We start from the raw sequence: 23616 nt of genomic DNA, 5'->3' as shown, positions 1-23616 counted from the left end.
GAGATCACTCACATGCATTTGCTAAAAGCTGTTAAAATGTGATGTGGGGTTAGATAAACTATGAAGTCCCTTCTAATTCAAAACTTCAGATTTTACAGAATGAAAATGAGAGGGACGTATGAATTTGTGTGTTAAAATCCTCTCTAACTTTTAACTTTCTAAAAGAGCAAATCCTTGGCTTATCTCCTTAAGATTTGAAATTACAAATCTCTCCTCCATTTAGCATTGCCCATCGCTTATTTAACATTTTTGAATGTCCATCTTAGCCAAAAGGTGGAAACAACCAAGATGTCCTTCAACAGGTTAATGGATAAACAAAATGTGGTGTGTCCCTACAGCAGAATGTCATTCAGCCCTAATGGGGAATGGAGTTTTTTTTTTTTTTGTAGAGGCAGAATCTCACTTTGTCACCCTCAGTAGAGTGCCATGGTGTCAACAGCTCCAACTCTTGGGCTTAGGTGATTCTCTTGCCTCAGCCTCCAGGTAGCTGGGACTACAAGCGCCCGCCACAATGCCCGGCTATTTTTGTTGTTGTTGTTATTGCAGTTTGGCCAGGGCTAGGTTTGAACCTGCCACCCTCGGTTATGGGGCCAGTGCCCTACCCACTGAGCCACAGGCGCTGCCCCAGGGAATGGAATTTTGACGTGTGCTACAGAGTGGATGAACCTGGAAGACATTATGCTCAGTGAGTAAGCCAGGCTCCGAAGGATAAACACTGAACAATGTCATGTCAGTGAGTGCCTGGAATTGTCACATTCACAGAGACACAGAGAATAGTTGTTTTCGGGCCCCTGGGATAGGGAGAGAGTGCAAGTAACTGTTCAGTGGGCACCCAGTCTCAGTTTGGGGTGCAGGAAAAGATCTGGAAACATTGATGTTGTTTGCACCACATGCCAGTGTGCTTAATGCCACTGAACTGTACATTTGAAGATGATTAAAATGGTAGATTTTAAGTATGCATATTGTATTACAATAATCATAATTTTTATTTATTTATTTTTTTTTTTGAGACAGAGTCTCAAACTGTCGCCCTGGGTAGAGTGCCGTGACATCACAACTCACAGCAACCTCCAACTCTTGGGCTTAAGTGATTCTCTTGCCTCAGCCTCCCAAGTATCTGGGACTACAGGTGCCCGCCACAACGCCTGGTTATTTTTTGGTTGTTGTAGTTACTGTTCTTTGGGAGGCTCAGGCTGGATTCAGACCTTCCAGCTTTGGTGTATGTGACTGGCTCCCTAGCTGCTCAGCTACACATGCTGAGCCAATAATCATAATTTTTAAAAGAATTATACTCATGTACCAAAGTTGCCTGCCAGCAAACAGTTCAGGGTTGAGTGATGTCACCGATGGCCCCCAGGTGATATCAGCAACCAGGCTGCTCTGCGTTTCCCCCCCACCAGCAGCTGTTGGAATTCAGAATGAAGAGATTTGAGCTGGAAATCCTGTTCAGTGAGACAGTCCCCACTATTAAAAGCAACTATGTGGACATAGTTTTCGCTTAGAAATATTTACATGTTGAAATATACACCCTTTGGCCAATGATGTGTCCTCAAAATAATTTTTCGTTTGTTCCTCAAGCAAGCTTGTTTGGATACTGCTCTCCACGGTTGGGGATGCAGATCTGAGTGCAATTAGTGAAGTCACAACTGAAGTAGCTTGAGTGGGATGATCAAGAGCCTGAAGGGGCCTGTGCCCCATAGGTGCAGCTGGGCATCTGGTTGGCCACATCCCCAGCGGCAGCCTGCTACTCCCTGGGGAGTCTGTTTCTCTGCTCAATGGTGTCTGTTTAATTTTGTTGCTAACAGCTCCTCTTCCTCACCACTGTCACAATAGACTGAAGGCTACATCGTAAATAGACACACCAAACATTAATACAGGCTCTCCAGCTTCCAGACCATTCTCTTGAGCTGGTCCCCATTGGGTGATCACCAACACAATATGCTTTCATTTTCCATTTTTCTTACAGTTTCACCATTCTGACTGCCTTTCGACCTGGCTGCTTCATTTCATTGCCACTAACTACCTCATCTTCAGTCAGAAGCCTGAGTTTCAGGATCTCTCAGGTAGACGTCAGTTTCTGTTTTAAAAAGAAACTTTATGTTCTGGCCTTAGATCTGAGATGTAATCTGTAGAAGGAATTTGAACAAAATAAGAATAGTCAATGGAATGTGTTTCTCTTGAAGTATGAAACGTGTAATTGAGGACAATTAATTTACAGTCACCATGTCACTTAAGCAGCTTGAACTGCACCAGTCAGGAAGCTCCACAGTGACTATTTGATGCTCTCCTCCGTGTCTGTCCGGTGACTGTTTGACGCTCTCCTCCATGTCTGTCCAGTGACTATTTGACTCTCTCGTCCGTGTCTGTCCGGTGACTGTCTGACGTTCTCCTCCGTGTCTGTCCGGTGACTGTTTGACGCTCTCCTCCGTGTCTGTCTGGTGACTGTTTGACACTCTCCTCCGTGTCTGTCCGGTGACTGTTTGACTCTCTCCTCCGTGTCTGTCCGGTGACTGTTTGACGCTCTCCTCCGTGTCTGTCCGGTGACTGTTTGACACTCTCCTCCGTGTCTGTCCGGTGACTGTTTGACTCTCTCCTCCGTGTCTGTCCGGTGACTGTTTGATGCTCTCCTCCGTGTCTGTCCGGTGACTGTTTGACGCTCTCCTCCGTGTCTGTCCGGTGGCTGTTTGACGCTCTCCTCCGTGTCTGTCCAGTGACTATTTGACTCTCTCCTCCGTGTCTGTCCAGGGACAGTTTGACGCTCTCCTCCGTGTCTGTCCGGTGACTGTTTGACTCTCTCCTCCGTGTCTGTCCGGTGACTGTTTGACGCTCTCCTCCGTGTCTGTCCGGTGACTGTTTGACGCTCTCCTCTGTGTCTGTCCAGTGACTGTTTGATGCTCTCCTCCGTGTCTGTCCAGTGACTGTTTGACGCTCTCGTCCGTGTCTGTCCAGTGACTGTTTGACACTCTCCTCCATGTCTGTCCGGTGACTGTTTGACGCTCTCGTCCGTGTCTGTCCAGTGACTGTTTGACTCTCTCCTCCGTGTCTGTCCAGTGACTGTTAGACTCTCTCCTCCGTGTCTGTCCAGTGACTGTTTGACGCTCTCGTCCATGTCTGTCCAGTGACTGTTTGACTCTCTCCTCCGTGTCTGTCCGGTGACTGTTTGACTCTCTCCTCCGTGTCTGTCCGGTGACTGTTTGACGCTCTCCTCCGTGTCTGTCCGGTGACTGTTTGACTCTCTCCTCCGTGTCTGTCCGGTGACTGTTTGACTCTCTCCTCCGTGTCTGTCCGGTGACTGTTTGACTCTCTCCTCCGTGTCTGTCCAGTGACTGTTTGACTCTCTCCTCCGTGTCTGTCCAGTGACTGTTTGACGCTCTCATCCGTGTCTGTCCAGTGACTGTTTGACTCTCTCCTCCATGTCTGTCCAGTGACTGTTTGACTCTCTCCGCCATGTCTGTCCAGTGACTGACGCTCTCCTCCGTGTCTGTCCAGTGACTGTTTGACTCTCTCCTCCGTGTCTGTCCAGTGACTGTTTGACTCTCTCCTCCGTGTCTGTCCAGTGACTGTTTGACGCTCTCCTCCGTGTCTGTCCAGTGACTGTTTGACGCTCTCGTCCGTGTCTGTCCGACGCTCTCCTCCGTGTCTGTCCAGTGACTGTTTGACGCTCTCCTCCGTGTCTGTCCAGTGACTGTTTGACGCTCTCCTCCGTGTCTGTCCAGTGACTGTTTGACGCTCTCGTCCGTGTCTGTCCGACGCTCTCCTCCGTGTCTGTCCAGTGACTGTTTGACGCTCTCGTCCGTGTCTGTCCAGTGACTGTTTGACGCTCTCCTCCGTGTCTGTCCAGTGACTGTTTGACTCTCTCCTCCGTGTCTGTCCAGCGACTGTTTGACGGTCTCCTCCATGTCTGGGTCTTTCCACTGAGTATTTGATGCTCTCGGCCATGTCTCAGTGCATTTTCCTGGAGTGGAGAGAGAACGCACGCAAGTGTGTCCTCAGGTAGCATTTGGTTGTGACAAACAGTATCTTAGGTTTAACTACGTGTGTCAAAAGAAAAATTTAAGCTGTACATTTTGAAACATTTTTTATAATGGAATTTATCTGTTACTAACCTTACAGCAAATGTGTTATTGTCTTGGGTGTCTGTTCACTGCATCTCCATAGGTGTCTGTTACTTTGGAATAACCATTGTTGAGGACTGTTAGGAAACTTACTGAGCACAAGGGATATGTGGTATAAGGTCCATGATACATTATAATGATTAGAATCAAATAAAAGACGAGCTTGTTAGTTCTGCCTGAAAGGGGGAAAAATGAAAATATAGTAGGTTTCAGAGTAGACAGTTTAGGTAACAGTGGTTTGTTCATGTCATTGACTAGCACAGACTCAAGGAGAAATTGAGCTAAAAAGGAAAGGAAATGGAAGGTACCTAAAGGTCTTTGAGGGTGGGGCAGAGGCAAGAAGTAGGGGGGACCAAATGGACGTCTTAGTCTGAAGGTCTTTGAGGGTGGGGGAAAAAGGGCAAGAGTGCGGCGGGGAACCAGGTGGATGTCTTGGCCTGAAATTCTTCCAGGGTAACAGCAAAGGGCAAGAGTGAGGGGGGTACCAAGTGGTCATCTTGGCATGACAGTCTTCTCGGGTGGGGGCAGGAGTGAGTGGGGGGGGAGCAAGTGAACCTCTTGGTGTGAGGGTTGTCTAGGGTAAGGTAGAGGGCACGAGTGAATATGGGGGGTACCAAATGGACGTCTTGGCCTGGAGCTCTTCTAGAGTAGGGGCACAGGGCACAAGTAAGTAGGGGGGTGGGGACCAAGTGAATGGCTTGCCCTGAAGGTGTTCTAGGGTGGGGCCAGAGGGCAGGGGTGAGTCAGGGGGGCCCAGCTTCCCACATCTTGGCGGGAAGGTCTTCTAGGGTGGAGGCAGAGGGTAGCAGTGAGTGAGGGGCGAACCAAATGTATGTCTTGGAGTGAAGGTCTTCTAGGGAGAGGGCAGGATTGAGTGTGTGGGGGGGGCGTGACCAAGTGGACCTCTTGGCATTAAGGTCTTCTAGGGTGAGCTCAGAGAGCAGGAGTGGGGTGGGGGAACCAAGTCGGTGTTGTGGTGTGAAGGTCTTCTAGGGTGGGGGCAGAGGGTAGGCTTGAGTCGGGGGAAAGTGGACATCTTGGCCTGAAGGTCTTCTATGGTAGGGACAGAGGCAGGAGTGAGGGGGTGGAGAAATCAAGTGGACGTCATAGGGTCTGAAGTTCTTCTTGGCCGAGGGCTGAGCCAGGTGTGAGTGGTAAGGAGCACCAAGTAACATCTTGGCGTGAAGGTCTTCTAGGGTTGAAGCAGAGGCAGGAGTGAGTGGGGGTTGGGGGAGCAAGTGGATGTCTTGGCCTGAAAGTCTTCTAGGGTGGGGGGAAGAGGGCAGGAGTGAGTGGGGTGTGAACCAAGTGGACATCTTGGCCTGAAGGTCTTCTAGGTTGAGTTGGCGGGGGGACCAAGTGGATGTCTTGGCCTGAAGGTCTGCTAGAGTGGGGGTAGGAGGTGGGAGTGAGTGGGGGGGGGACCAAGTTGTTATCTTGGCCAGAAGTTCTTATAGGGTGGGAGCAGACGCAAGAGTGAGGCGGGGAGGACCAAGTGGACGTCCTAGCCTGAAGTTCTAAACTGTGGGCAGAGGGTAAGAGTGAGTGTGGTGGGGGAACAGGTGGACATCTTGATCTGAAGTTCTAGGCTGAAGGCAGAGGGCCAGAGTGAGTGGGGGACAGATCAATGTAACGTCTTGGCATGAAGGTCTTGTGTGGTGGGGGCAGAGGGCGGGAGTGAGTAGGGTGGGACCAACTGGACGTCTTGGACTGAAGGTCTTCGAGGGTGGGGGCAGAGAGCATGAGTGAGTGGGGGGTGGACCAAGCGGACATGTTGGTCTGAAGATCTAGGGTTGGGGCACAAGGCAGGAGTGAGTGGGGGCAAACTAAGTGGATGTCTTGGCCTGAAGTTCTTTTAGGGTGAAGGTAGAGAGCAGGAGTGAAGGGAGGGGACCAAGTGGACGTCTTGGTGTGAAGCTCTTGTAGGGTGGGAGCAGAGGCAGGAGTGAGTCAGGGGGAGGGGACCTAGTGGACATCTTGGCCTGAAGGTCTTCTAGAGTGAGGGGGCAGAGGGCTGGTGTGATTGGGGGTTGACCAAGTGGACCTCTTGAACCATAGATTCTCTAGGCCGAGGGCAGAGGGCAGGATTGGGGGGGGGGGGAAGGTAACGTCTTGGTGTGAAAGTCTTCTAGGATAGGGGCTAAGGGCAGAAGTGAATGGGGGGGAACCAAGTGATCGTCTTGGCGTGAGGATCTTCTAGGGTGGGGACAGAGGCAGGGTGAGTTGGGGGACATGTAGATGTCTTGGCATGAAGTTCTTCTAGGGTGAAGGCAGAGGGAGGAGTGAGTGGGGGGGGCAAGTGGACATCTTGGCGTGGAGGTCTTCTAGGGTGGCAGAGACAGGAGTGAGTGGGAGAGTGGCCTAGTGGATGTCCTGGCCTGAGTATCTTCTAGGGTAGGGTCAGAGGCAGAAGTGAGTGGAAGGGAGCCAAGTGGATGTCCTGGCCTGAAGGTCTTCTATGATGGGGCCAGAGGGCAGGAGTGAGTTGGGGCAGGGGGAGCAAGAGGACATCTTGGCCTTAAGGTCTTCTAGGGCATGGGCAGAGGCAAGAGTGAGTAGGGGGGTGAGCCAAGTGAACGTCTTGGCCTGAAGGTCTTCTAGGATGGAGGCAGAGGGCCAGGAGTGAGTCAGGGTTAGGGGTACCAAGTGGATGTCTTGACCTGAAGTTCTTCTGTTGTGGGGGCATAGTGCCGAAGTGAGAGGAGAGGGGAACCTCTCCCCTACTTTCAATCAGAGTGCTTCTGCTTTTCTTCAGGCCAAGTGTACGTCCTGGTGGGATGGAGGCAGTGGACAGGAGTGAGTTGGGGGGGAACCAAGTAGATGTCTTTGCCTGAAGTTCTCCTAGGTTGAGGGCAGAGGTCAGGAGTGGGGGTGGGGGGACCAAGTGGACATCTTGGCCTGAAGGTCTTGTAGTATGGAGCAGAGTTGGGGGTGGGGGAAGAAGTGGACCTCTTGGTGTGAAGGACGCCCTCTAGGGTGAGGACGGAGGGTAAGAGTGACTGGTGGGGGGGAACCAAGTAGACATGTTGGCCTGAAGGTCTTCCAGAGTGAGGGCACATGGCAGGAGTGAGTGGTGGGGGGGGAACAAGTGGACATCGTGGCGTGAAGATCTTCTAGGGTGGGGGCAGAGGCAGGACCGAGTGGGGAGGGCAAGTGGATGTCTTGCCTTGAAGATCTTTTAGGGTAGGGGTAGATGCAGGAGTGATTGGTTGGGGACCAGGTAGACATCTTGGCTTGAACGTTCTCTAGGTTGGGGGCAGAGGGTAGGAGTGAGTGGGGTGGGAACTAAGTGGACGTCTTGGTGTGAGTGTCTTTTAGGGTGGGACAGAGGCAGGAATGAGTGGGGGGTACCAAGTGGACGTCTTGGCCTGAAAGTCTTCTAGGGTGGGGCAGAGGCAGGAGTGAGTGCGGAGGGAGCCAAGTGAACGTCTTGGCCTCTCCCCCACCTTCAATCAGAGTGCTTCTGCTTTTCTGTCTTTTGTATCTCAGAGTTCTAAGTAAAATTTTACTTTGTAAAAATGATTCTGCTGTGGGAGGCACCTGTGGGTCAAAGGAGTAGGGCGCCAGCCCCATAAGCCAGAGGTGGTGGGTTCAAATCAAGCCCTGGCCAAAAACTACAAAAAAAAAGAAAGAAAGAAAATGATTCTGCTGGTAAAAAAGTGTAAAAATCTCTTCGTTTCATTTGTCTACTTGTTTTACAGTTAAGGAACTGGTCAGCAAACATCGTATTTCCTATTCAGAACTCTTAGAACTCAGCTATTAATACAGTAAAGTAACATCATATCTAAACAAAACAACCAGTGTTTATTAACCATCTACTTTGTGCAAGAAAAGACGAAGTCCATTCTGAATGATTAGGCACCCTTCTGCTTGTTGTAATTAGAAATAATGTTAAGAAGACAATTAAAAATCAAGTGAACTGCAGTTTGGCCTTAGAGCCACCTTCACTGTGCCACCTTGGGTCACCTTTGTTTGTAAAAGAAGAGCAAGGTTTTTTTTCCACTTCCTATCTTGTGTAGATGAATGGTGTACATGGAGTACTGTTGCAATCTGGGAGAAATGTGCTGTATATCCCCTTCCAGTTATTGATTTTTATTGTGTTTTATTCCTTGTACATTGGGCAATAAAGTATGTTATGGCCACCTGGTGTGGTAGGAAACAGGGTTCCAGGGTGTCACAAGAGGTGGCAGGCTGAGGGGCCGAGGCTGTGTCAGCAGTTGTCTTCTGTTCTTCAATGGAAAATAGAAGGGAATCCTGAGGGCTGTCGCTCTGCAGCTCCCTGTCATGGCCATGTGATGTGCCTTCCTCTTGAGCGGAGAAAAAAAGTCCCTTTTAGATAAGGAGGAGTTTAATTATGTAAATCTGCAGTTACACGCTGGCAGTCTGTGTGTTAAATGTAGCCTGCCAAAGGGTTTTATTGGACCACTTGGTATTTTCTTTTTAATATATATGTAGTGGTGGCATTTTAAAACTCCAGATTATGGCTTTTTTTGCAAAGTTGAAAGATCTGCCCACTCAAGGCCCATCTTTCCCCATGATGACCCGGAGCTCTGAAGGGGCCATCAGCTGAGGGGCAGGCCCTTCCCTGTCATCTGGTTCCTGGCTCGCTTTGCCTGGTGGCTTGAAGTTGGGGAAGGTTCTTGTCGCAATTATGTCACAGTTTCCTTGTAGAATTGCTTATTTTCAGTTTTAAAACTTATTGAATTATTATTGGAATTCTAAGAATTGTTTTCTCTTGACTGAGAATTTTTCATTTCTGGAGGTGTTTAAAAATCAAAGAGGCTGAAGATCTCGTGTCTATGCAGCGCCTAGTTACTTACACAACTTAGCAGACACGCAACACTAGGGTGTCATCAACTATTCTCATGAAAACAGACCAAAATGAGCATTTATGGGGTCATTTGTCTCACAGTTTAATTTAGCTCAGTGTTGTATTATGTATTCAATATTATGGAGTTTTCTTCATTTGATTTTCCTGGGCTGCCAGAGCTCATCTGTAATAACTATGCTTTTTATTTTAACTGAGGGAATAGTTTCATGTCACCTTTGCTTCCTAATGAAGCCTGGAACTAGTTTCCCTGAGCAGTGAGTTTGTTTCTTTTTATCCACACCCTGCAGCCTGAGTAAAGACCTTAACACAGTGGTTCTCAACCCTCCTTATGCCGCGCGTGACCCTTTAATACAGTTTCTCATGTTGTAGTCACCCCTAACCATAAAATTATTTTTGTTGCTACTTCATAACTGTTATTTTGCTACTGTTATGCATGGTAATGTAAATATCTAATATGTAGGATGTATTTAGGTGACCCCTATGAAAGGGTCATTCGACCCCCAAAGGGGTCGTGACCCACAGGTTGAGAAGCGCTGCCTTAACAGAAAAGGTTAGACAGTAGATGGAGATGGGAAACTGGGCGTAGCATAGGAATCCCCAGTGCCTATAGGATGGGATACTGATGAAAAACAAGCTGATTCAGGGCGGTGCCTGTGACTCAAAGGAGTATGGCACTGGCCCCATATACTGGAGGTGGTGGGTTCAAACCCAGCCCCAGCCAAAAACTGCATAATAAAAAAAATTAAAAAATAAAAACAAGTTGATTCACTCGGCAAAAAATCCCAAAGAGCCTTAGAAATTTAGGCACCTAATGTTTCAGAAACCAGAATTAGGCTTGGAGCTGAAAGCCATAGAATTAGTTCAAAGTATCTCAGGAATGGAAGAAAAAGTATCCAGTGTACTCAGCTCTACTATGAAGCTAAATTATAGCTTTGACATGAAGGCTATAACCCAACTATAGTACAAGACTATGGGGGAAAGGCCAAGGAAGGGGAAGGGAGTGGGGAGGTGATGGGGGAGGGAGAGTAATGGATTTGGCCACACCTACGGTGCATCTTAGAATGGGTACAGGCGAAACTTACTAAATGCAGAATACAAATGCCTGCATACAGTAACTAAGAAAATGCCATGAAGGCTACGTTGAACAGCTTGATGAGAATATTTCAGATTGTATATGAAACCAGCACATTGTACCCTTGATTGCACTAATGTACACAACTATGATTTAACAATAAAAATAAATTAATTAATTAAAGAAATGTTGATTAAGACGCATTTTTGCCACACCCCAATCCACGCAGGCAAGGAGTTGCTTCTGTATCTTCACAGGAGATGGGAGATTTGTTTCTGGAGAAATTAAACCAAAAATGTTATAGAATCATGAATTGGATGAGGAGGGGCACTGACACCTGGGCGTTATGTGAAAGTAACACGCTTGTATTGAAGCTTCAGCCTCCTTCCGTCTTCAGGTTCTAGGATTATAGCAGGTGGGTGTTTGCCATCATGACTCCCATATGCTGGGCATGAAACTGGAGCACCTGCTCTGGCCTCAGAGAAAAGATGTTCAGGTGCCGTCACTGGGAATGCTCTCAAAGAACCCAGCAGACTCCTGCTCAGTCACACTGGCGTGCTCTCACCAGCCAGCGAGCCCTGCTGTGCCGGGAAGGTCTCCACAGAGCTGTCCAGTGTCTCACTCTGAAATACATGTGGAAAGAAATCATTAAAGATCAACAGATATCTGAAGCAATGTCTGACATGAAAGATAAGTAACAAAAATGAAACAAAATAAATAAAAATAAAGAGAATGAACTTAGGCCAACAGAGAGAGACAGGAATAGAAGAAAGCTTACCACAAAACCCAAACTCCTGGAATTAATATCCTCAAAGAGAGATATTCTTTGTAAGATTTTGATAATGTTCTGAGCAGGACTAGGGCATTATTACAAAGAAATAATATTCACAGAAACAAAATAGAATGATGGTTGCCAGGGCCTGGGCGAAGTAGGGAGTTGTTTTATGGGCAGAATTCTAGTTTTTCAAGGTGAAAAGAATTCTGGGCATTAGTCATGCAACAATTTGAAAGTGATTAGCATGATTGAACTGTACATGAAAAATTGATTGTTGTGCCCAGGAGTTCTACAAAGACCACCCTGCCAAACAAGCCGAAATTACAGCAGAGTCCTTTCATCGAAGAGCTAGCTGGTGCTGCCTCAGTGTCCCAACATGGGGGTTTCTTAAAGCAGCTCCGAATGCTTATGGGGGTGGGTTTTTAAGGCTTGATCTGCATCCTGGTTGGCACACAGGCTGTCCAGGTGCATCTGGGTAGGTAGCAAGCAAGCATTGTACAAAAGCAGAATTTTGTGGTTAGTTAGCCATACGTCATACATCTTAGTTTTAATATTTTCCCCCATACATCTTAGTCTCAGTATTTTGTCCACCTGGTATTGTTTAAAGGTCAGTCCCAGGAAAACAGTTGGTTCCTCCCGGTTCGTTTCCCAGGGAGTTGGCCAAGCAAGAAACTGGGATTGAACTAGAAGCAAGAAATTGATTAGTACTTTCTCATTTATCTTGGGGGTGAATTAGACTTATTTCATTTCTTTTCTTTGAAAGCATGCAGTCAGGAAATTTGCCAAGAGTTAGCTTGCATTTTTCCATTATAACCTGGGCCCACTAGGCCTAACAGATTAAGATAGTAAATTTTATGAGTGCTTTACCACAACTAAAAATAATGAAAGGACAAAAGGTTTGTGCACATTAAAAATATGATTTACACTCTGGGGCTGGCGGCAGGCACGGTGGTTGGGTCCGAGCGGCAGCTGCAGCCTCAGTTGCCGCTGCAATTGCAGGGCGGTGCGCCCGGGCCAGTGCCAGGCGTCAGGCACGGCTGAGCTGAGGCGACTGATGCAGAGCCGCAGCTCCTCATCCTGCACCTACCGCTGCGGCGGGGCAGTGCGGGGCCAGTCGGGCTGCGCACCGCGGAGTTTGCAAGGCTGCCTCAGAGCGCCGTCCCCCCAAGAAGACTCCCTGCCTCCTGAGTCCCGCTGCAGCAACCCTCACACAGTCAAGAAAACCACCAGGAGGGGAGTGAAGACAAGATGGCTGACTGAAGCCAGCTTTCCACAGAGGCTCCCATCCAGAAAGAGAATTAAAGGACAGAAATTTAACAAGTAACCTGGTGGATTTGAGCTGCACCAAGAGAGAAGGTTGAAGAACGCACATGAACCCCGCTGAGGCGAGCTGCAACCACAAGGATACAAACAAAAGGTGCAAAATCCATCACCAAGCGTACAAGAGTCCCGTCCCCCATGAGAACGGCTCAGAGTGCCCCACAAAGAAATGGGCAGAGTTCAAGGGTCCTCCCACTACACTCCACAGGAGAGATGCTCTAAAAACTGGACCTACCTCCCCTACTAGGGTGCCATGGTGTTCTCCTGGCAGTCATAAAACTGTATATATTGTCTACTTGCAACTCCGAGCTCCCAGCACTCCCCTCCACTCTCACTCTGAGGTCTGGAGGCCTGTCCCCCAGGAGTCCAGATTCTTGGGTGATTTCTTGAGGGGTGTGGACAGTGCCTAAACTGCAGCTGGTCAGTGCTGACTCTGGGGCATGGGAGCGAGGAGAGGACGGTCGGTTGAGAGGGAACCACACCAGAGCAGCAGTTCCCTGAGACACAGAGCAGTAGCCATCTTTTAGCAACAATACGGCTCACTCCCAGAAATTCTGAAGCCACACCCCCATCTCCCTGGGCAACCAGAGAGACACCACGAACAGATTTGGGATAGAAACACAGGCCCTGTGAGTAAAGGATTTGTCTGAGGCGGTACCGACCTGGGTGGTGCAAAGGGACTAGAAACACACTCTCAGACCTGGGAAGTTCCAAGGGCAGTGCTGACCCAGAGGACCGCTTTACTGAGCCTAAGACACACCTGACCCTCAGGATCGTCAGCCTATAGATAAAGTAAGGCAGCAGGATAGAACTGATAGGTAACCGAATATAAACCTGCAGGAGCAAAGACAGGGCCTGAGGCACAGGCTCTGGAAACTCAAAACAGCTTCTCTTCTGCAAGGGAATTTAGCGGGAACAGAAACAAAATCTGCAAAGTTGTTCTGTTCTGTCAGTAACATCAATCAGGGGTGGGGCTGGAACTGAGTGAACACCCCACCCCACCTTCATCAAGTGCCCGAGGTTGTCAGGCCTCACCTCCTCCTGCTAGGTAGAGGCAGAGTGCAGTGGCCTGGCTGAACAGAAATAGATTTCCTTGTGACTCAGGCAGGTGCAAACCCCTGGAGTATCTGTTCACTACAGGCAACTGGGTCAGCCAACTGCAGGGCTATCAGTGACTGGATGTGACAGAGGGGCAAGGTGGGGAAGGAGGCATCAACCTTCCCAGACTGATCTATTTGCTGGGTGGCTCCTCCTGACTCCACGCAGCACTGGAGCAAGCCATATCAGAGTAGTCACCAGACTCCTGTGATCCAGTTCCCAGAGACCTCTTCAACTGTCCCACCTGAGACAGGTGCTGACTGAGACAATTTTTTTTGACCTTTTGAACTGAGTCAATTGCCTGAAGACTATTCAGGTGGTCCCCTGGGTGTGTGGTTGTAGGAAGGTTTGATTTTCCTTTTCCAATTTTTGCCTGTCGTGGGCGGGGTGACCTAATTACTGGTATTTATACACAGCTGAGACTTCAACCCAGAGTAACTGTTTCACTAGGGTAGAACAGAAACCAGCTGAAAACAACACAGAACCCCTTAGCCCCATCACACCAAATAGGGCCCCAGTTTCTCAGGCCATAGCACTGTACGGGTCCTTGACAAAGCTCCAGGGGAAAAATCAAAGGGAGTAAAACAATCATGGGGCGGAATCAGCGGAAAAACTCTGGTGACATGAATAACCAGAATAGAGCAATCCCCCCACCCCAAGGAAAGATATGACAGATGTAACTGAAGATCCCATTCATAAACAACTGGCCGAGATGTCAGAAATCGAATTCAGATTTGGATTGCAAACAAGATTAATAAATTGGAGGTTATTTTGGAATTAGAAATTCAAGCAGCAATTCAAAAGTCAGAATTAGGAATTCGAGGAGAAATTCAAAAGTTGTCTCAAGAATTTAACGAATTTAAAGACAAAACCACCAAAGACTTAGACACGCTGAAGCAAGAATTTGCAGCCCTCAAAGATCTGAAAAATACAGTAGAATCCCTCACTAACAGAGTGGAGCAAGCAGAAGAAAGGATTTCTGACATTGAAGACAAAGCCTTTGAACACTCCGAAACTCTCAAAGAGGAAGAGAAATGGAGAGCAAAAACTGATCATTCTCTCAGAGAGCTCTGGGATAATTTGAAGAAGGGTAATATCCGCCTCATTGGAATCCCTGAATCTGATGTAGTGGCCTCGCTAGGCACAGAGGCCCTTCTCCATGAAATTATGAAAGAATTTTCCAGACATGCCTAGAGATTCTGAAATTCAGATAGCAGACAGTTTCAGAACCCCAGCACGACTCAATCTCAATAAGACATCCCCCCAGGCATTTCATAATTCACTTCACTAAAGTTAATATGAAGGAAAAAACTCTCAAAGCAGCCAGACGTAAGAAAGCCGTTACCTACAAACAGAAGAATATTAGAATGACTGCAGATCTCTCTGCTGAAACTTCAAGCCAGAAGAGGGTGGTTATCGACTTTTAATCTCCTAAAGCAAAATAACTTTCCACCCCAGATCCTGTATCCAGCTAAACTGAGTTTCATTTATGATGGAGAAATTAAATACTTTAATGACATTCATATGTTGAAGAAATTTGCCATAACCAAACCAGCTCTTCAGGATATTCTCAGACCTATCTTCCATAACAACCAACCCAATCCTCTACCACAAAAGTAAACTCACTCATAAACTTTTGATCAAACTCCAACTTCCACACTGGCAAAAGGATTAAAAATGTCCACTGGACTTTCGAAAAACTCGATACCCAAAATTTTACCAGACTTATCAATATTCTCCATTAATGTGAACGGCTTAAACTGTCCTCTAAAGAGGCATAGGTTAGCTGACTGGATACAAAAACTCAGGCCAGATATTTGCTGCATACAAGAGTCACATCTTAACTTAAAAGACAAATATAGACTCAGGGTGAAAGGATGGTCATCCATATTTCAGGCAAATGGTAATCAGAAAAAAACAGGTGTTGTAATTTTATTTGCAGATACGATAGGCTTTAAACCAACAAAAGTAAGGAAGGGTAAGAATGGTCACTTCATATTTGTTAAGGGTAATACTCAATATGATGAGATTTCAATTATTAATGTCTCTGCACCCAACCAGAATGCACCTCAATTTATAAGAGAAACTCTAACAGACATGAGCAACTTGATTTCCTCCAGCTCCATAATAGTCGGAGATTCCAACACTCCTTTGACAGTGTTGGATCGATCCCCCAATTAGAAGCTGAACAAAGAAATTTTAGATTTAAACCTAACCATCCAACATTTGGATTAGCAGACATCTACAGAACATTTTATCCCAACAAAACTGAATACACATACTTCTCATCAGCCCATGGAACATACTCCAAAATCAATCGCATCTTAGGTCACAAGTATAACCTCAGTAAATTTAAAGGAATAGAAATTATTCCTTGCATCTTCTCGGACCACCATGGAATAAAAGTTGAGCTCAGTAACAACAGGAATCTGCATACTCATACAAAAACATGGAAGTTAAATAACCTTATGCTGAATGATAGCTGGGTCATAGATTAGATTAAGAAGGAAATTGCCAAATTTTTGGAACAAAACGACAATGAAGACATGAATTATCAGAACCTCTGGGATACCGCAAAGGCAGTTCTAAGAGGGAAATTTATACCACTGTATCCTTCCTCAAGAGAACGGAAAGAGAGGAAGTTAACAACTTAATGGGACATCTCAAGCAACTGGAAAAGGAAGAACATTCCAACCCCAAACCCAGTAGAAGAAAAGAAATAACCAAAATTAGAGCGGAATTAAATGAAATTGAAAACAAAAGAATTATACAACAGATCAATAAGTCAAAAAGTTGGTTTTTTGAAAAGGTCAATAAAATAGATAAACCTTTGGCCAACCTAATCAGGAAAAAAAGAGTAAAATCTCTAATCAATCAGAAATGACAAAGATGAAATAACAACAGACTCGAAAAAATTCAAAAAATCCTTAATGAATATTACAAGAAACTTTATTCTCAGAAATATGAAAATCTGAAGGAAATTGACCAATGCTTGGAAGCACGCCACCTTCCAAGACTTAACCAGAATCAAGTGGAAATGTTGAACAGGCCCATATCAAGTTCTGAAATAGCATCAACCACACAAAACCTCCCTAAAAAGAAAAGCCCGGGACCAGATGCTTTCACGTCAGAATTCTACCAAACCTTTACGGAGGAATTAGTACCTATGTTACTCAACCTGTTCCAAAAGGTAGAAAAAAGAAGGAAGACTACCCAACACATTCTATGAAGCAAACATCACCCTGATCCCCAAACCAGGAAAAGACCCAACAAGAAAAAAAATTATAGACCAATATCACTAATGAATATAGATGCAAAAATATTCAACAAGATCCTAACCAAAGAATCCAGCAACACATCAAACAAATTATACGTCATGACCATGTCAGTTTTATCCCAGGGTCTCAAGGCTGTTTCAATATACATAAATCTATAAGTATAATTCAGCACATAAACAAATTAAAAACAAAGACCATATGATTCTCTCAATCAATGCAGAAAAAGCTTTTGATAATATACAGCATCTCTTCATGATCAGAACACTTAAGAAAATTGTTATAGAAGGGGCATTTCTTAAACTGATAGAGGCCATCTACAGTAAACACACAGCCAATATCATATTGAATGGAGTTAAATTGAAATCATTTCCACTCAGATCAGGAACCAAACAAGGCTGCCCATTGTCTCAACTGCTCTTTTACATTGTAATGGAAGTTTTAGCCACCGCAATTATGGAAGAAAAGGTGATCAAGGGTATCCATATAGGGTCAGAAGAGATCAAACTTTCGGTCTTCGCAGATGATATGATTGTATATCTAGAAAACACCAGGATTTCTACTACAAAACTCTTAGAAGTGATCAAGGAATACAGCAGCATCTCAGGTTACAAAATCAACATTCATAAATCCGTAGCCTTTATATATACCCATTTCAGCAATAGCCAAGTTGAAAAAACAGTTAATGACTCTATCCCATTCATAGTAGTGCCAAAGAAGATGAAATATTTGGGAGTTTATCTAACAAAAGATGTGAAAGATCTCTATAAAGAGAACTATGAAACTCTAAGAAAAGAAATAGCTGAAAATGTTAACAAATGGAAAAACATACCATGCTCATGGCTGGGAAGAATCAACATTGTTAAAATGTCCATGCTATCCAAAGCAATATATAGTTTTAACGCAATCCCTATTAAAGTTCCACTGTCATACTTTAAAGATATTGAGAAAACAGTACTTCGTTTCATATGGAATCAGAAAAAACCTTGAATAGCCAAGACATTACTCAGAAATAAAAACAAAGCAGGAGGAATCATGCTCCCAGACCTCAGACTATACTACAAATTGATAGTGATCAAAACAGCATGGTACTGGCACAAAAACAGAGAAGTTAGATGTCTGGAAGAGAATAGAGAACCAAGAGATGAATCCAGCTACTTACTGTTATTTAATCTTTGACAAGCCGATTAAAAGCATTCAGTGGGGAAAAGATTCCCTATTTAACAAATGGTGCTGGGTGAACTGGCTGGCAACCTGTAGAAGACTCAAACTGGACCCACACCTTTCACCATTAACTAAGACAGACTCTCATTGGATTAAAGATTTAAACTTAAGACACAAAACTATAAAAATACTATGAGAGAGTGCAGGGAAAACCCTTGAAGAAATCAGTCTGGGCGAGTATTTTATGAGGAGGACCCCCCGGGCAATTGAAGTAGCTTCAAAAATACAGTCCTGGGACCTGGTCAAACTAAAAAGCTTCGGCACAGGCAAGAACACAGTAAGTAAAGCAAGCAAACAGCCCTCAGAATGGGAGATGATATTTGCAGGTTATGTCTCCGACAAAGGTTTAATAACCAGAATCCACAGAGAACTCAAATGTATAAGCAAGAAAAGAACAAGTGATCCCATCGCAGGCTGGGCAAGGGACTTGAAGAGACACTTCTCTGAAGAAGACAGGCTCGCGGCCTACAGACATATGAAAAAATGCTCATCATCTTTAATCATCAGAGAAATGCAAATCAAAACTGCTTTGAGATATCATCTGACTCCAGTAAGATTAGCCTGTATCACAAAATCCCAAGACCAGAGATGTTGGCGTGGATGTGGAGAAAAGGGAACACTTCTACACTGTTTGTGGGAATGCAAATTAATACATTCCTTTTGGCAATATGTTTGGAGAACACTTAGAGATCTAAAAATAGATCTGCCATTCAATCCTATAATTCCTCTACTAGGCATATACCCAGAAGACCAAAAATCACATCATAACAAAGATATTTGTACCAGAATGTTTATTGCAGCCCTATTCACAATTGCTAAGCCATGGAAAAAGCCCAAGTGCCCATCGATCCACAAATGGATGAATAAATAGTGGTATATGTACACCATGGAATATAATGCAGCCTTAAAGAAAGATGGAGACTTTGCCTCTTTGATGTTTACATGGATGGAGGTGGAACATATTCTTCTTAGTAAAGCATCTCAAGAATGGAAGAAAAAGTATTCAATGTACTCAGCCCTACTATGAAACTAATTTATGGCTTTCACATGAAAGCTATAACCCAGTTACAACCTAAGAATATGGGGGAAGGGGGAAAGGGAGGGGAGGGAGGAAGGAGGAGGGCAGAGGGAGGGAGATTGGTGGGATTACACCTGTGGTGCATCTTACAAGGGTATATGTGAAACTTAGTAAATGTGGAATGTAAATGTCTTAGCACAATAACTAAGAAAATGCCAGGAAGGCTGTTAACCAGTGTGATGAAAATGTGTTAAATTGGTCTATAAAATCAGTGTATGGTGTCCCATGATCGCATTAATGTACACAGCTATGATTTAATAAAAATAAAAATATGATAATTTCAAAAATAAAATAACAAGAATTAAAAGGTGATTGGGGGTAGGAAATAAAAGAAGAGAAGAAAGATTTTTAAAAAATAGTCCAGCCAGGCACTGGGGCTCACATTGGTAATCCTCCTCCCAGAGTGCTAGGATCATCTGAGGCCAGGAGTTCGAGGCCAGCCTAGACAGCATGGCAAGACCCTGTGATCAACGAAAGAAAAAAAAAATAGGTGTGGTGGGCACCCAGAATAACTATTCTTTTTATTTTAATTGAGTCCCTTCCCCAACTTCAAGTAACTTAGCAAAGCTTCCCAGCTACTTGGGAAACTGAGGCAGGGAGAACAGCTCAAGCCCAGCAGTTGAGATTGCTGTGAGTGATGATGACGCCCCTGCATTCCAAGGAGTGGACAGAGAGAGACCCTGTCTCAGTAAACAATGGAGGCTCAATCTAGTTTGCGCAGTATCTGACTACTAGACGTTCATACAAAAAAAAAAAAACAAGAGGGAAGAAATTATCAACGACGTAATACAAAAGTTATCCCAGTACTGAAGGTCCTGAGTCAGCAAGTTGGAAGAATTTGCCCTATGCTCAGCCTAATGAATCCACAGTGCATGTGTCATTAGTACACGTCAGAACACTGAATGTAAATGGAAAAATCTAGACATTTCCAAGATTGAAACAAAACACAGATCACCTACCAACGACTGTGACTCTGAATGGTGGTCAAGTTCTTAACAACTTGGTAATTAGAAAACAGTGGAGAACTATCTTTAGCATCCTTAAGGAAGCTTTCATCCTAGAATTCTATACCAAACCAAATTATCAATCATGTATGAGGACAGACTAAAGATATCTTATCAAGGGCTCAAAAATACTTCTTAGACTCCCCCTTTTCGGGAAGATAATAAAGGTGTGCTCTGTCCAAACTAGAGAATACACGAATGCAGAACCTAGAGTTCAAGGAAGGAGAGACCCCATCCCAAGGCAGCAGCAGGATAGATCATCTGACGACAGTGGCCTGATGGGAAATAGGATTGAGAGGATGTGAAAGAGAGTTTGGAATATTGAGTTAGCTGCAAAGAAACTAAATGGAGAAAATGAGTCACTTATCTCCAGGAAACACAAAGTTTTCTTGAAAAAGAAAAGGAAAACACTCAGATGATAATTGATGAAGCAGTGGACAAGAGGTACATAATTGTATGTCACATAGTAACTTAAATCTCGATGACCAGTTTAACCAAGATGTTATTAAATGATTTTGGAAGGTTTTCGGGAAGGGTGGAGGGTGTGCAGCAGAGTGCAGATCTCATCTGTTAAATAGGAATTCAATAGTTAATATCTTAACTGGATCTGAAATAAAGTATATTTGATTAATATTCTTTTTCTTTAAATTTTAGTGGAAGAACGCAGTTTTGTGGAGAAGCACAGATGGCCATCAAATATGTACTTGCAGCAGCTGGCAGAGTACAGGAAGTATATTCACTCCCGGAAGTGTCGTTGCTCAGTCATGTGACCTGCCACTTTCATGCACTTAAGCTTTTATTATTCGCGTGGAGAATGAGTTCCAGGAAATGACTGAAACCAATGTAGGCACTAAAAAAAAAAACAAAAAATTAGCATACAGCTAAATATGTTCATTAATTCTCTTTGAAAATACTACTATTGTGGTCTTAAAAGGGAATAAAACAAACCATAGACTAAAAGGCCTCACCCTAGAATATAAAGCTGTTGTACAGGTACCTTTTCCCTTTAAGGTATTCTGTTATATTAGTGATATTAAGATCTTTCCCAGTTATGATGCTAAAAGTTTTTTTTTTAAATCATGTAGGATTAATACAGTAATTTCATCCAATTGCTCTATTGAAGTTAGGAGCATTTAGAGTCTATGTAACTATTTCTGTAATGAGAAATCTAAGAGAAGACTCATCAGTCCATCACCAGAGTTTAGGGATAGAAACTCGCCTGGGGGTTGAAAGTGAAATGTCACATGGTTCCCAATTGGTGATGGGGTTTGAATCATAATGGGAAAAAAATTCTGTTTTTCATCTGAACAACCAAATTGAGCCACCTGTTTCCTTCCTGGGATTCTCGTTAGGGAGGAAACCTAAACAGGGCTGGACTTCTCCGTGTGTGACTTGTGTGGCTCCGCACCTGATCCAAGGTTCTGGTATCACCGTCTTGAAATTCTTAATATTTTATGTTTAAAGATGGACCCTGTGTTTTCACTTTGCAGTGGGCTCCCCACCCCCAAACCGTGCATATTTCCTGGCAGGAACTATACTATGTTTTCTTGCTCAAATAGCTTTCTCTCTGAATGCAGAAAAGAGGCATTAGTACCAAGGGAAGAAAAGGAGGCTCATTGGAGGGAAGTGCTCACATGATGGAGATTCACACCTGTGGGGAGGTGTGGACCACCCACGGCCTCCACTGCCACTTCAGCTGGTGGCCAATGTGGAATAAATGCTTTAACACACCCACAGTGCTGTACCACAGATAAACAAATACTTTCTCAATCATTCTGTAAGACTATTGATAAGAGTGACTGGCCAGGCTGAACTTAATACACATTCATGAAGATACTCATGGGAAAACATGTCCTCTAGAGAATTTGCCATTGAAAGCTTGAGACTTTTTTTTGAGTATGTACTAAGATTGAAGGTCAGTGGCTTAAGTTATCTGAATTGTTTTCAAGGACCTCAGGACTGTTAGATGAGGAATAGTATGAATCTTGTCCTCAAGATTACCAAGTAAGTTAAAGGAAAGGATTTAACAGACCTGTTCCGTGTAGAGAGAATGGACAGAGTTGAGTTCCTCTTCATCACGTGCACACAGAGGTCTTTCCATCGGGAGCTCACAGCCGAGAGGTGCAAGAGCAGATTGCTGTTCATTGTTAGCATCATTTCCACGTGTCACTCAGTACTGGAATATATTTTTCTTTTAATTTCCAGTGACTTCAGAGTACACATAGTTTTCCAACATTTCAAAGGTTTGATTGGTTTTATTTCATAGTATTAGGATCCCATACAGTTAGCCCTTGTATGTATACCAACACTGTTGGGGAAAAAATTCCCTATAGATACTCTGAGAAACCCGATTTTAATTGGTTTATATCACTGAAGATTACTGGAATGCATTGTATGTTTTTTATGATTTAATCACTTGACTCAATCAGCTGTTGGCAGCCATTTGATAAAGATTAGCCCTGTAAAGAACAGATACTGTAGTAAATTCTAGAAATTCATTTACATTTAAGTTCTAAAATGCAGTGATACCCTTTTGTTCTTCATAAACATATTCTCACCCCATATGAATTACAGCATTTAAAATTCTAAATCAATAACTTGATCTAGGAAATTGAAAAATACAAGTTGCAAAGCAAAGTATTTTCTTGGAAATACTATTTCATGCTTAAATAGACTGGAGACATTCTTTTAGGGTAAGTGGGGGTTGGACTTAGAGGCTGGTGCTCAGCTGGTGTGGAGTATGTAGTTTTCATGAAGAAAGTCCTTTCCCATCTATCCGAGTGACTCACACACCCAGATGTCACAGCTCTTCAGAGCTGGTCCAGACAGTGATCCATTAGTGTTTAAATCCATCTGCATGCAGACCAAATCTTCAGTACCTTTAAATTAACTCCATTTAAAATAACAAGAAATCTGAAAATACGTACAAACTATCTTGGAGAAATGAGTGCTGGTTTTGAGGTTTTGTTTCTTTTTAATTGAAAGATGGTTTCTAGCTGGTGTATGCTCTGTGCTTTCTCTGCTTCAGTATATCTACCACTTTAATTTGAGAATACACTGTATGGGGGAGCTAAGCCCTTTTGTTTCTGGGCCTGGTCTTCACCATATTTGATACTTTGTATATTCTGACTACTTTATGTTCACAGTATAGAAACTAGATTTGTAATACAGAATGTTGAGTAATGTAACTGAAATTAACCCTGTCCACGCCAGGATGGTGGTTTCATACTGGGTAGTAACAGAAGACTGAAGAATTGGATGAATCCGACTCCCAAGACAGCTAAACTTTTCAACTGTAATTTTGAAAACTACACTACACCCAATATAGTTAAATCAGACAAAAATGTCCTCAAAGGTACTTTATTTTATTTAAGGCATCTATTTCATTCAACTTTTAACAGTTTTGCAAAGAAGGTTGTGTGTGTATTTTAATATAGCCTGACCTAAATTTATAAGTTTTTAGCTTTAGTATTTAACATTTTGTAACAAATAAACCTTTTTTTAAAACAAATTCAATGAAGTGTCCCATGATTATTTTACCTTAGGTGTTGACATGCTACAGTGATTTTGGGAATACTGCCTCAGATTTCTCAAGCATGGTTATGTTTCACAGATAATTTCCATTATGAGTAAAATATTTAGAATGTTGCTCATCTTATGGATGACTCGTGTGTATTGCGATAAATGTAAATTACCTTTAACAGCTGGTACTAGAATTTCTCCTAGCAAGATTACTGCTGTTATTTAGCAAAGTGCTTTGGTAATTATTTAATATAGAAGTGAGTCAGTCCCCAGAAGGCTTGAGTGCAGGGTGCCACAGAGCC

At 44.1% G+C, this 23616-nt stretch overlaps 1 protein-coding gene across 5 annotated transcripts in view; it reads left to right on the top strand.

Annotated features, from left to right (window-relative positions):
* The window catches only part of RHOBTB3 (Rho related BTB domain containing 3), a 73989-nt gene extending 50684 nt beyond the window's left edge, over positions 1–23305 (top strand). For 3 of the 5 annotated variants that reach the window (XM_053586352.1, XM_053586361.1, XM_053586327.1), the window contains 2 exons: positions 1967–2063; positions 20447–23305. In XM_053586352.1, coding sequence (XP_053442327.1) covers positions 1967–2063; positions 20447–20562 — 213 coding nt within the window. In that variant the 3' untranslated portion in view covers positions 20563–23305. Of the gene's footprint in view, positions 1–1966; positions 2064–7816; positions 9718–20446 lie in introns of those variants that run through there. The other 2 variants (XM_053586334.1, XM_053586343.1) reach the window with 2 other exon arrangements.
* Positions 23306–23616: the final 311 nt, after the last annotated feature.

This window comes from Nycticebus coucang, chromosome 1, assembly GCF_027406575.1.
Source record: "Nycticebus coucang isolate mNycCou1 chromosome 1, mNycCou1.pri, whole genome shotgun sequence".
Classification (NCBI taxonomy): domain Eukaryota; kingdom Metazoa; phylum Chordata; class Mammalia; order Primates; family Lorisidae; genus Nycticebus; species Nycticebus coucang.
This window is presented reverse-complemented; position numbering and strand designations above follow the sequence as displayed.